Source organism: Ursus americanus, chromosome 5 (assembly GCF_024610735.1).
Source record: "Ursus americanus isolate L20-20 chromosome 5, mUrsAme1.1.p, whole genome shotgun sequence".
Lineage (NCBI taxonomy): Eukaryota > Metazoa > Chordata > Mammalia > Carnivora > Ursidae > Ursus > Ursus americanus.
In genome coordinates, this window is record NC_142131.1 from 40,225,441 (window position 1) to 40,238,743 (window position 13,303).

Below are 13,303 nucleotides of genomic sequence, written 5' to 3' on the forward strand. Positions count from 1 at the left end.
TTTCATAATACAAAGGAATTACAAATTTTGAAGGTACTATGCTTTATGTTTTAAAACAAATCTTACATACATACTGAAATATGTACAGATGAAATGATAGGTCACATCAAATACTTGCTTCAAAATAATCCAAGTGGGGGGGGTTACTCATATGAAATAACATTAGCCATGAGTTGGTAGCGAGGCTTTGGAATACAACACAGGCTCATGATGTTATTCTATTTTTTAATATCTTTGAAACTTTCCATAAAACAAAGTTTTTAAAAAAGTAAAGCAGTTATTTTTTTTAATTTAGAGCACTAATAATTTCTCTAATCAACAATCTCTCTGGTTTTCTATGTAACCTTACAAAACTAAAAATGTTAACATACATTCTTAGAAAAATAATAGTGTAAATTATGTAAACACAACTTTTCACACAAAAAAATAGTTCAAAGACTACATTTGACTAATTTTCCTCAAATGTTGCCCATACCAAAAAATGTATGCTTAGAAAGCATTCTAAAGTTAAAAGCAATGGGCTGGTGGTCTCTGAGAATCACACTCAGTGGTACAAGAAATAACGTATCAAAAAAAGCTTCCGAATTACTGAAATACTTAGTAAGGGAAAAAAAATCATTCTAGCCAAAAAGTAGTAGTTTTCATTTTCAGAAACATTTCCTATTTCTGCATTGGCAATTACTTTCCCACCAATGTAACTACAAAATGCAGAAAAATTCAGTATGTAAACCCCCAACTGAACAACAAATATTGAGGTTAAAGTTCATAATTTAATTACTTTCCTCTCAAATACAGATTCCTACAATTATAGTTTCCTATTTGTCTGGTTTAATGCTTGGAATCTTCAACAAAACATTCTCTACTAAGAGTTGTAGAAGCATTAAGCATTTCCCTATCAATTTTTCTTTCAATCAATACTTACCCTCAAACTGTATTTCCAAGAATCTCCTCCTGTTTCTTCCACTGCTGCAATTAAAAATACGACAAATGATGTTCACCGTGCAATAGTGGTGTTTCCAAAATCTCAGTATGGAATACAAAGATTTTAAATAATATCAGTCTATCTCCATGAATGGTTTTAAACGTAACACCGAAAGCAAATCCTTAGGAACACAAGGCCTTACACAGATTTCTTTACTATACACTATAGATCACATCTGTGTATGGGACTCTCCCATCAAGTGCTTACATAAGCACTCTCACTTTCATTAAAAATTCTCTATGGAGGAAAGCTCAAAGGGCTTGTCACTTTCAGAGTATGTGGTATCACCTGACTGAACACAGTAAGCACTGGAATATAACTATAATCCTGAGATTATTTCATTTCTATATAATAATGTTTTATAAGTTAAAATAATTCGTAACATTTTCAAAAATGTTCTATATTTCAAGTAAATTTTTTTAAAAAAGTAAAATACTTCAGGGACTTTAACAAATCTAGGAATTCAGTGTTTCATATTATACTACTATATATACTGCATAAGGAAAGCAATATGAAACATAAGATTTTAGCTAAGAGAAAAATCAAAAACAAAACAGGATATATACAGTGTGTAGTGCTATATTTCCTAAACGAAGTAAAATTAGTCTTAAATAACAAAAAGAGGGAGAAGATGAGTCTTCCAATCTTAGATTCTTCGAATCTTAGGAAACGAAACATATGGATAGAACTACACAAAGTCACCCAGTCAAAGGGATGAGGAGAGCCTAAAATCTAGCCTATGTCTGAGGATGGCTTAAGTAACTTGCACACAGGCACTTTATTAGGCACACGAGTTCTTGATTTTCTGTAACAAGGACCTTGATACTTTTATTCTATTATTAAAATTCAAACAGATAAAAAAGATCTCCCAGAGAAACATTTAATCATCAAAAAATTCATTTTAAATTAAAATTTAAATAGATGATCTATTCAGCAATTCTCCAAATTTCTTTTCGAAATAAAAATGTCTACTAATAAAAAATAAGATGGAGTGAATCACGAAGTGTAAACTGACCTGTTAACAGTGACAGTTTATTTTATATTTTTGTTTTAAATTATATGTTCATAGGAATATCTAAAAATTTTAAAAGGTCTCTTTCTGGAGAGAACTCCATATATTTGAAAAATCATTCATTTTCTGCTTCTCGGTTTGTTCTAACAGATAATAAACAGAGGGCACGTTAACTTTTAAAAGCCAAGATTCTCAGATCAAAATGTATACAATGTTGTTATGCTATCATTCAAATAGATGATATGTACTTAGGGCAGGAGGAAAAAAGCCAGGTGAAAACTGAAAAACTGATTCTTACTAAACCCTTCTGGGTCTTCTTCCCACATGGTCAGTTCCTCTTCAGTTAGCAGAAAATAATGAGAGACTAATCTTCTACATATCTCTGTCAAAGTGGGATATGTGAAGAATGCCATCTTAATCTTATGAGCTTCTAGAGTTTCAGGGCTACTATCTAGAAAAATAAAATTTCCAAGTTAATCATACAAAGATTCTACCAGTTGGATTACGTAACTTAAATAAATTTAAAAATACACTTTTGGAGTAAAAGATAAAGTGGTGTATAAATTTTCATCTTTCTTAAGGGCAAATTTCAAAGACATTTCTTTATTCACACCATACACACATCAGTCTTGCAGCCGTCCTCCCACTACAGCCGGTACCTCCCCGTGCTAGATCATCACACCATATTGGAGTGACTTAGATACATATGTCTTTCTCTCTTCTACAAGAATTCCTCATTCATCCTGGTACATATGCACATGAATGAATTCCAATGTCTAGAAGTAAGCTCATTAAAGTCAGAGAAAAATTTTAACTGTATAAATAAACACAGCTTGCAACATGAACTGCAGTAGTTATTGGAGTACTTAATTCTTAAAGTCCCAGGGCTTCAACTGATCTTTTACTGTGTTACAGAAGACAGTTTACTATGTATGGCTTTTAAAGCTGGCACTCACATATTCAAGTCTCTAATCCTTAACTCTACTGCATGTCCAAGCAACGTTTTATTTTTCACACTCAAATAAATGAATTTCAAATACATAAAAATAGCAATTACTTCACATTTGAAATAATGGGGAAAAAAACTGCCAGTAAGGCATTACCTTCAAAATTTTTGGATGGCTTATAAGCATAATTTTTAACAATCATCTTAATAAGATTCATGCATTGAACAATGAATCGTTCGAATGTAACGCCTTCACCAACTTCTGTAAATACATAGCTTACAGAAAATTCCAGTGATCTCTGAATTAGAGGAGTAAATGAAAATGGATGCTGATCCAAGAAGTCCAAAAGCTATAAAGAAAAAAATTAAAATGCATTTTCTCCAAATTCATATAGGAATATAATCATCCATAAGTACATCTTATAACTTTGCTAATATACATCTGGCAAGATTTGAACCTTGGTGGGGAATCCACGTACATGCAGTTTTACATGTTAATACACATGCAACTGATTTCTTGGGATACATCCTATAATGTGGATTATGTCAGACTGTATCTCATGACAACAAGTTTCAAGCAGAACAGCTCCTTTCTACTCCCCTTCTCCCCTCCCAGGGAACAGACAACCTTAACCATATTAATGAAGTTTCAGGAAAGAAAAGGAAAAACAGGCTACAAGTGTAGATACTGCTATCTTCAACGACCTGTTTTAGTACAATGCAGTCCTCAAACCAGGTGTTCCCAACTCTATGTCCGTCTCCCAACCATCCTCATGCCAAAATTTCATAAAAATCAGTTTCTCTAAAACTTAGTTTCATCAGAAATTTATACACATTGCCTAGCATGGAGCACCTATAATTCTATTCAAAAGATGTGTGACACTGATGATAATCTGTCATTCTGAATACAGTACTTCCTGATATGACACTGCCTGTTACATACGATCTAGTTCCTGCTCAGCTAAAACTGGTACTTTCTTTACCTCTGCTTTTATCCAGTAGGCGTGAGAATAAGAAACTTCAGAGGAATGAACTTCTCCAATATTTATTAGGTTTTTTTTTTTACATCAAAGTGACTTATAACTGATACATGGCATGTAAATTTAATTTTTATATTTAAATACATCAAAATACCGGAGTATTTTTAACTTTGCTATAAACAGTCGGAAAATAAGTCACTTCGCACTAAAGAATGTATGCGCACATTTTTCCTTATTAAATATGAGTACATGTATTTTATTTAAGAAAACATACTTAAGATAAAATGAAAACTTACCACTTTAGTAAAAAGAATGATGGTCTTTTCCAGTCTATCTCTACATACATTATCTGTACCTATATTTCTACCTGTTAAAAATACAATTCAAATATTAGTACAAGTTTACAGTACTGCATAAATTCACAATCACAACAATGACAAAACTTACAAAAATACTGTCATATATATTTTTGCATGTTTTGCATTTTATTTTATTTTTATTTTTTTATTTTTTATTTTTTTAAAGATTTTATTTATTTATTTGACAGACAGCCAGCGAGAGAGGGAACACAGGCAGGGGGAGTGGGAGAGGAAGAAGCAGGCTCATAGCAGAGGAGCCCGATGTGGGGCTCGATCCCAGAACGCTGGGATCACGCCCTGAGCCGAAGGCAGACGCTTAACGACTGTGCCACCCAGGCGCCCCATGTTTTGCATTTTAAATTCATTACTGTGCTTTCCCAACTTTAAAAAATTAATCGCGTTTTTAAAAAGATTTACACTTAACAAACACAGTAATCCCCAGTACCATGTTTCACAAAATTTATCGTAAAATACAAACTGAGCCCAAGTTAAAAGGTAGTAGCAATCTTATCCATAAATTACCAATCATATTTTCAAAATCTAATTAGTTATAGTTGAAATTTACAAGCAAAGTAAGTAAAAACAAAGCATTCAAAGAGTAACATCCTCATTATTTTTCCTGTATTTTCTTCAGGTAACCTCCCTGGCATAATTAATTAATTCTGTACATTCAGAATAGTATCCACCAGACCATCAACTACTCTCCATAATCATACTCTTCCTATTCACCTCATCATTTATGTCATTCTCCTCTCCTGGGAGGATTCCTATTCTTCCCTATGTTTCTCCACAGGGTGACCAGAGAAAATGACCATTTTCATAAAAATAAACTACTTTATATAAGTTGTCTTATTCGTCTTTCATGTACAGTACCCAGAACAGTGCCTGGCAAAAGACTCAACAATGTTTTTACTAAGCTGAAAACGAATACTCTGCTTTCTCTTCAGATCGTACAAATCTTTCACCTTTTACTAAGCTGAAAATGACTACCATAAAACAATCAACAAACTCACAAAAAGTGAGTACACTAAAATATCTTTCGGACTATTAAGTCCCCGAGTACACACCCACATAAACACACACACACAGAGGAATGTACACGTGTGCAATGTGTATGTGTGCATGCCAGCACATGTGTGTATATTTTGTGTTTATAGGTGTGTGTATCTTGAGCAAAGGTGCTTACAATTATAGGGAAAAGGATAACAAACAGACCACCAGCATATTATAACACAAATATAAATGCTAAATTCTCTTGTGTGTAGTGGATGAGAGAGGGTCCTAGAGATAAGCCAGTGAAGAGTAATACACGAGAGACCTAACAAAATTGAAGTACCATTTAAGGTAATTTATATCATACCCACACATAAAATGAACTAAAAAAACCAGAATCTATACAAAGTCTAAAGAGCATGTGGCACAAGAGCTACATTTAATGAGTATTAAATACACGACCGCTGTGGATGTATGCATGGAGAAGAGCAGTAGCCGTAAAAATATCTGCAAAGGAATAGGACACAAAATAGATTAAAAAAAAAAAAAAGTTTCCACAATACTCAGGACAAGACAGGTGTATGAAGACAAAGCTGAGCTCCCAATTCAACCTCGAAGGATTAATGATCAAGATGCAAGAGTTTAGCCTCTTCCAATACGCAAGTGCATAGCATGAACTATGAATAAGGATTCAACAAGTAAAATCTACTGTCAAAGGAGTACTTACTGCATTCCAGAAATTGTTTCAGACGGTCAAATATTCCATGTAAAAAACCCTAGAAAAAAAAATTTTAAGGTCTCAATTTATTGTTGTAAACATCTTCCTTATACTTTTTCAAAAATACTAAAATGTATCACATTTTAGAAAGTTAAAATGAGATGAAATAAAAAGTATTCTATTATTAACAAATCTTCCATTAGAAAATACAGTATTTCATCTCTTCAATGTCTCATTTCAGTTACCTAAATCACTTTGCAATAAATAAAACATTATTTAAGCATTTTATTTAACTAAATACTCTCTATTCGCCTCACTGTTTTTTCTTCTTCACAGCTTTTATAATCCCCTGGCATACTGTTCATCTATTATCTGTCTGCTCCCACTGGAATGTACATTCCCTGAGAGCCAGAAATTCACTGTGTTTAGAACTCTATCCCAGAATCCAGGAATAGTATTTGAGAATAATAAGTACTCAATATATGAATAAATGGTACTAATTATTTAAAGTAGAAGTTCTTAAGTCCAAGTATTAAATTTACTAGCTTTCAGATATATGAGAAGACAAGTATCACCATTTATGATCTGGTAAAAAGTTAAACAACCCTTATTTGTTAGTAGGTATTTTAAGAAACGTTATAAAAATTTTACAGATATAAAGGGATAGTAAAAAACAACTTTATTAAAATTTTGAAGAATTTAAACCACACAGACCTTCTGGATCAAAAAATTTTGGTTTATAAACATCATAAAAGATGTCACATGCTCTTTCAACAAATAGGATGGTCCAGGTCTTTGTCACAAATAACTACATGGTGAAGGCCTTCCTGATGACTGACTAGAATAGTGCTATTTCCTCTCTGCCCTTAGAAATATGTTGTCCACGCATCCATTCTTGAGTTTGAGACAATTCAACTAGGATAGCATCATCTGATGACTCAGAAACAGATTTCCCTTAGACAATTTCACCATCATCATCAGGGCCTAGAATGCTGCTTCCCAGTCTGTATGAGAGGATTCCATCTTCTGATTCATGTAAAAATTATGAAACCTCTTTCTCTTGTCAATTTTCTTCTCTGCTATTTCGGGCAGAAAATGAAGAATTTTGAATTCTCAGTGTGTTAAACAAAAGCTGAAAGTAGAATAAAAAGAAAGTGCTTCCAGTCTTCTTTTATTACTTCTTAAAGATGATGGAAAACAGTGCACAACCCTATAAGAAAACTGCAAGATGACAATTTCACTACTGCTTCATCCTTCTGGCAATTCCATCATCTAACACTTGTCACCTTATTTCAGTCGTTTTAACCACAGTTGATAATAACTGAAAAGTAATGATAACTAACAAAAAAATGATTCCTAGGATGATGAAAGAGCAAAATGTTTTATTATAGGAAGAATAAGACCATTGAGATCCTGTATGTATTTTAAATTTATACAGTAGTCCAATGGTAATGACAACATAGAATTTTACTCTTTTTCTTTTAAATAATGTTAGTTTATCAATCAGGGTTCTCTGAAGAAAGTAGAAAATTATAAAAATCATCAATTTTAGTAGGCTGATCAAGAGAATCAGGAATTTATAGAATTATAGACAGCTAACTAATCTGCAGTCCAAATAAATTCAGTTACAGTTTATGATTTATGTTATATAATTAACACAATAACAAATTAACCATTAAATCGTCATTTACAGAGCACTTTAATTAGCAGAACCATTTACAAAAAATCATTATCTCCCTTAATCCTCACAACATCTAGTAAGGTAGTTTATTTCATATTCACATTATGAAGAAAAAAAAAAGAAACTCGGTATCAGGGTAGATGATAAACAGCTGGAGGCCACACTATCAGGAAAAGGGCAAGTCAAGATTCAAATCCAAATCTATCTGCCTCCAGAAACCAAAATCCCACCATTATCATACAGCGCTTCTAAAGCATCTTTTAAGTTCCATGTTATTTTTAAGATCTTTATGTAACTTGAAAAACCGCCCTTAACTTGTTAAAATTCTATTTTGTTTCCAACAAGTCAATATACCTTAGCTGCTACAAAACAGCATTTATAACTGAGTAAAAGCTGACATACAGTTTCATTAGATAGAAGAAAGACTCTCAAGGGAAAGCCAAAAACTCACAGAACATTGACAGTTTCCACTGAAAACCACTAGTCCACTTTACAGGAATGTGATTCAAATCAATTTATTTTTAACCAAAAAAATAAAACTCCGATGAACACAATCAATATTTTAGTTTATATAATTTTATGACATTCAGAATCATGCTGCATATAAAAATAATTACTGAGCCTTGTGACCTAATATTTCTACTCTATCACATATTCATTCATTTTACAAGTAATTATTGAGCTTTTACTATTAACAGAGACTATTCTAAGCTCTGGGATGGACAGTGAATTAAACAGTCTCTGCCTTTATGCAACTTAATGCATTCCAGTGCAGTAATTTAGGAAAAGCTGTCTAAATTGGTTTCTGGAAGTGTTTTCTGGCAGTATGGCAATAAATATAAATATTTAAAATATATCAGCATTAAAGTTATGGCTGGTTTTGGATATGTATTTTGGCAATTCGGTAACATCAATCAATGCTATCCATGCGCCTATACTTGAATCGACCATTTCCACTTCTAGTAATTTAGCCTGAAGAGTGCATCAGAAAAGTGCACAATGACATATATATCCAAATGTTCATTCCAACATCATTGAACAACAATTAAAAACTGGAAACAACCGATATATCCATCAATGGACAACTAGGCAGGTAAATTATAGGAATCCTATATTAATGTTATCACTTTTTAAAAATTAGCTCACTGACAGTAATCACATGGATTTACCACAGAATCATTAAAAACATAACATATATTACTGACATGAGAAAAATACTCATGAGAAAAATGACATACTAAGTTTAAGAAAAAGCAAGTCAAGAAACAGCGTGTGGGTCCCATTTACATAAATCTGAGGAAGAGAGAAAAGTATATCTGAAAGACTATGCATAAAATGTCTTACAAGCATACTTACAAATTTTAGCAATATCTTTGATAACAAGTTTTCAAATGACTTTCTATTTCCTTCTGTGTTTAACTTTTTTAAAAAAATAAGCATGTAACACTTCTATAGAATAAAATGTACATCACACTATAATGATGTATATCACCAGCTTTTAAACTCTTTTAACAGTAGAATCATTATTGCAATCAAAATCTTACTGACAGGCACAGTATACTAAAGATTTAAAACAAACAAACGAAAAAGAATAACTCTGATCAAATCTGGTAGGGCATACCCAAAGACCCAATTAGATGTACTTTTTTCACAATTCTTGCTCAACCCCCAAAGCAACCTCCGAAAGCAACATTTTAGCTGACTTAAACTCACTGCGAAAACTAACACAGATCTGAGTAAATATATAATACAATCTCACTTTGTTTCGGGATAAAATATATACAGCTATATATTCTCGTACACAGAAAAAGTAGATGATGCCATACAAACAATGAATATACATCACAAATGATGGGCTTACAATAGAGTTCTCCCTTCTGGTATATATATTTTCAACTGACTACAAAGAGCACACATAAATGTTATGATCAAACGAAAGAATTCATTTTAAATATATAGAAACAGACAAAGGGAAATATCAAGGATATTATTAACCATCCACGATGGACCCAGAAATGTAATAATAGCATACAAATTCAAGAAGTTCACCCAAATTCAAATTATAAATAACTCTCTCAATGTACCATAGCACTTTAGAACTGTCCTAGGCTTATTTCCTCCCCTTCACAAAGGAGCTGCTTTGATATACTGAAAACAGGCCGTTAAGTCTAAAAAGTATAATATAACATATACAAAAAGGTAAAAGGTCACTTAATAAAAACTTATAAATGAATGTCAAGTAAAAGAATAAGCTTTAAAACATTCAGGAAAATACCAAGCACTTTGCCAAAGCCACAAAGAATCAATAACTGCTTTCACTTACCATCACCTCCATATTCTTATGAGGTTCCACAAATCCATTAACAGTTAATTTACGCAGCACTGAAAAGTAAAATAGAGCTTTATTGCATCTAAATGTCTCATACTTTATCCTATTAAAATCATAATCGTAACGAAGACTCAGAATCACAAAGCCTCATCAAGACTGGGGGTTACTCTAGCTCCATCCCTCCATATAATAGATAAAGGTAATCCCTGATCATTGGTTTGTTTCCAAATAGGAACGATGGAATGACAGCCAAGTTCTTGTGACTCAAAAGCTGTGTTCTTCTCACGTATCTTAACTACTTAAGTTTCTAAAATTATATTGCAAAAGTTAATTTAATTGCTATAATTGTTAGTACTTCTCACCTGCAGTAACCCCTCTAAGTTGAAACTGAGAAAGTTACCTCTATTCCATAACCTTGAAATATGTCCCAAAACTGACCAAAAAGCTTCATTTAGTCTTAGACTACATTAATGAAAATATAGTATCTCCTATGAAGGATATAAAAGCTAAACTATTTCTAAATCTGAAACAGGACTACAGTGCTCAATATAAATATCACATTTTATGAGTAACGGGTGTACACAGGGAGACAAGAAGGATAAACGATTGTAAGTCAGATCTATATTTAAAGCCTAGCTCCAATGTCTACTGTTCTGGACAACTTTTCTAGATCTCACATTCCTTGTCTGTAAACTGTGGTTAATACGTCTTACTTCATAAGGTTATTAAAGGATAATGTATTTAAAACACTCAGCACAAATCAGTAACACAAAGATGATGGCAGCATCAGAGACTACAAAATTCAAAGTCACAATCATCGTAAGAAAACATTACGGATAGCACTGCTCTCTCTATAACTGAGAGTTAGGGTTCATGAGGTGAAGTTCAAAGGCAGTATACTGAAAACAGGTCTAGAGGGGGGTAACGGTTAAAAAAAAAAAGTCAAGTTTAGAATGCAACTGTCTACAAAACCATCAGTTTCATACTACAATTATACGCAACTCAGAAGTTACTACATCATCATAGGAGAAAGTAAGATTCAAACTGAGTCTCTCATTCTGGATTCATTCATTCCCACAAAAGAACTTGCTCCACATCACCTGGTACAGTCCTTTCTTTCCCCCGCCATCACTTGGTTAACTTCACTTACCCTATGATGGTTCTGGTTCAAACATCACTTTCTCAGGGAAGTCCTTTCTGACCACATTGTCAGTTACCGTAATACTGCAATAGCACTGTCACGTGTCATTTTACAAGTATTTGTGTAACCATTTTATTATGTCTGTCTACCTAGGGTCAAACACCTAACCACAAATTTATTGAAATAATGAATATATGTATATAAAATGAAATATATATATGAAATAATATATATATGCATGTCTAAAAGATACTAAATGCACACAGGTATAAACTCAGATTACATATAACGAAAACTGCAGTCTTAAGTATTGCTCAAGTCATAGAAATTTACAGCTGGGCAGAACAAATATTTTAAAAGGAAATGCTACGGGATTTTTCCAGGTCAAGATATCTTAGAAATGCTAAGGGATACCTAAAGACCCTGAGACAGGGAAGTACTGAAAAGCTAAAATCAGGCTAACGTAAGGTAGTGCTGCATCCTTTTTGTCAGGAGTTACTCTTTGAAATAAGTAAGGTAAGAAAACCACAATCGAAAGTACTAGTTAGAATTCCTTAATCATTAAATACAGAACTTACATAAGTTTTGTACACATAACCGTACACCAGTTCCTCTAATTCTTTCTGGATAAATGTTTCTCTCTAAATCCTTTTAATTTCTCCCTCAAGGATGTTGACAAAACCATCTCCACTCACTTATATAACCAACTACCTGTACCATGAATTTTACTTGTCAACAGTCCCTTAAGATCATTCACGCTTTTGTCTACAAGGTTCACCAGAATGTGCTGACAGTCTGAAGTCTGAGCAACCACTGTCTGATCAATGTTAAGTGATGCATGAGAGCAGTGCCAAGAGTATACAACGGCACCCTAAGGTACTAAAGGGGAGTGTGATAAAAGGGCTTAAAAGTAAAGCCAAAGGATGCAAAATAAGCCACAGTAAGAGAACTAAAGGCTGCCTGAGATCAAACTAAGAAACACCAACTAAAAAAGCCTAAGCACCAGAAGACGAGAGAGACTGGAAGACAAAGAGAATGAGCCAAACGTGAGTGTTTTCTAAAGGAAAGGAACCTCAGAATACATTCGTCAAGGTAACCAGCTCAGGGAAGGTAAAATAGAGATTTATACTAAGGGATACCTACAAGCAAAGCAGAGGAAAACACAGGCTAAGATGGCACGCCATCAAGCCCCTTCTAAAACCCAAGTGAGTCTGAAGTACAAACAAGAAAGAAGCTGAGTCCTCATGGAAAACAGAACAGGGAGACCAAGCTCAACTAACACCTGAGGCCCCAAGTTTAGTGAAGCCAGCATAGCAGTGATAAGGGTAGGAGCCCAGAAAGAGAAGTGTAAGGTAGAAGCAAAAGAAAGTAGAAGTATTTGAAAGGAACGTATTCAGAACCTTGAGAACCCAGAAACGTGACTATAACATAAAACTATCCCACACTTTTACAAATGAGAGGAAAGGCTATTCTCACAAAAGAAAAAGCAACCACAAATCAGGCCTTGTCTGTGAGGGAGAGCCTTACCACTTACTGTCCCAGGGCAAGTGAGAACAGATAATGCATCAGAGGAGCTGTACGCTGACTCTCCTGAGGTATGTCACTTCCAAAATGAACATATCAAGTTTAATAGTACCTTTCAATGACAGCAGAGTTCGTTCTAGTGAACTTAGAACTGCAGCTTCACTGCCAGAAGAAACGTGTTGAAGGAATGTGTCTGTATGGTGATTCCACAGAGAGCAGGCAAAATTATAAATTCCAGAAGCTAACTGCAAAGAAATATCAACATATTTGTTCACAAAAAACACATATTTCAGTAATCAGTTAGAGCTACACAGCAATACATTTCAGTTTTTAGGTCAGCTTTTAATTACAGTTTTAATGTCATTTTCAATGAGATGAGAAATACTTAAGTCATTTATCACGTTTCAAACTTTTTAAGACAGACGTACAGTATCAAGGACCGTGTGCTGGCTGCTGCTGTGAACACAAACACACCTAAAACAGTCGTCTTTCTGGAGACAGTGCTTAGTCTAATGCCTGCACTGCAGTCTGACATTTTCTATTTATACCTTTTTTCTTTCACTAATATGTTGCAACACTCAGTTTTTAAAACAGTGACAGACTGTCACTGACTGTAACATATAAAACAATATACTAAG

At 33.6% G+C, this 13,303-nt stretch overlaps 1 protein-coding gene across 1 annotated transcript in view; it reads right to left on the reverse strand.

Annotated features, from left to right (window-relative positions):
• The window catches only part of IPO11 (importin 11), a 210,218-nt gene that overhangs the window by 132,968 nt on the left and 63,947 nt on the right, over nt 1–13,303 (reverse strand). Inside the window, exons 6-12 of the mRNA XM_087862132.1 lie at nt 12,778–12,910; nt 9,995–10,053; nt 6,000–6,048; nt 4,217–4,287; nt 3,098–3,290; nt 2,293–2,445; nt 923–966 (exon numbers count right to left, since the gene is read on the reverse strand). Of these exons, the coding sequence (XP_087718258.1) occupies nt 923–966; nt 2,293–2,445; nt 3,098–3,290; nt 4,217–4,287; nt 6,000–6,048; nt 9,995–10,053; nt 12,778–12,910 (702 nt within the window). The remainder of the gene's footprint in view (nt 1–922; nt 967–2,292; nt 2,446–3,097; nt 3,291–4,216; nt 4,288–5,999; nt 6,049–9,994; nt 10,054–12,777; nt 12,911–13,303) is intronic.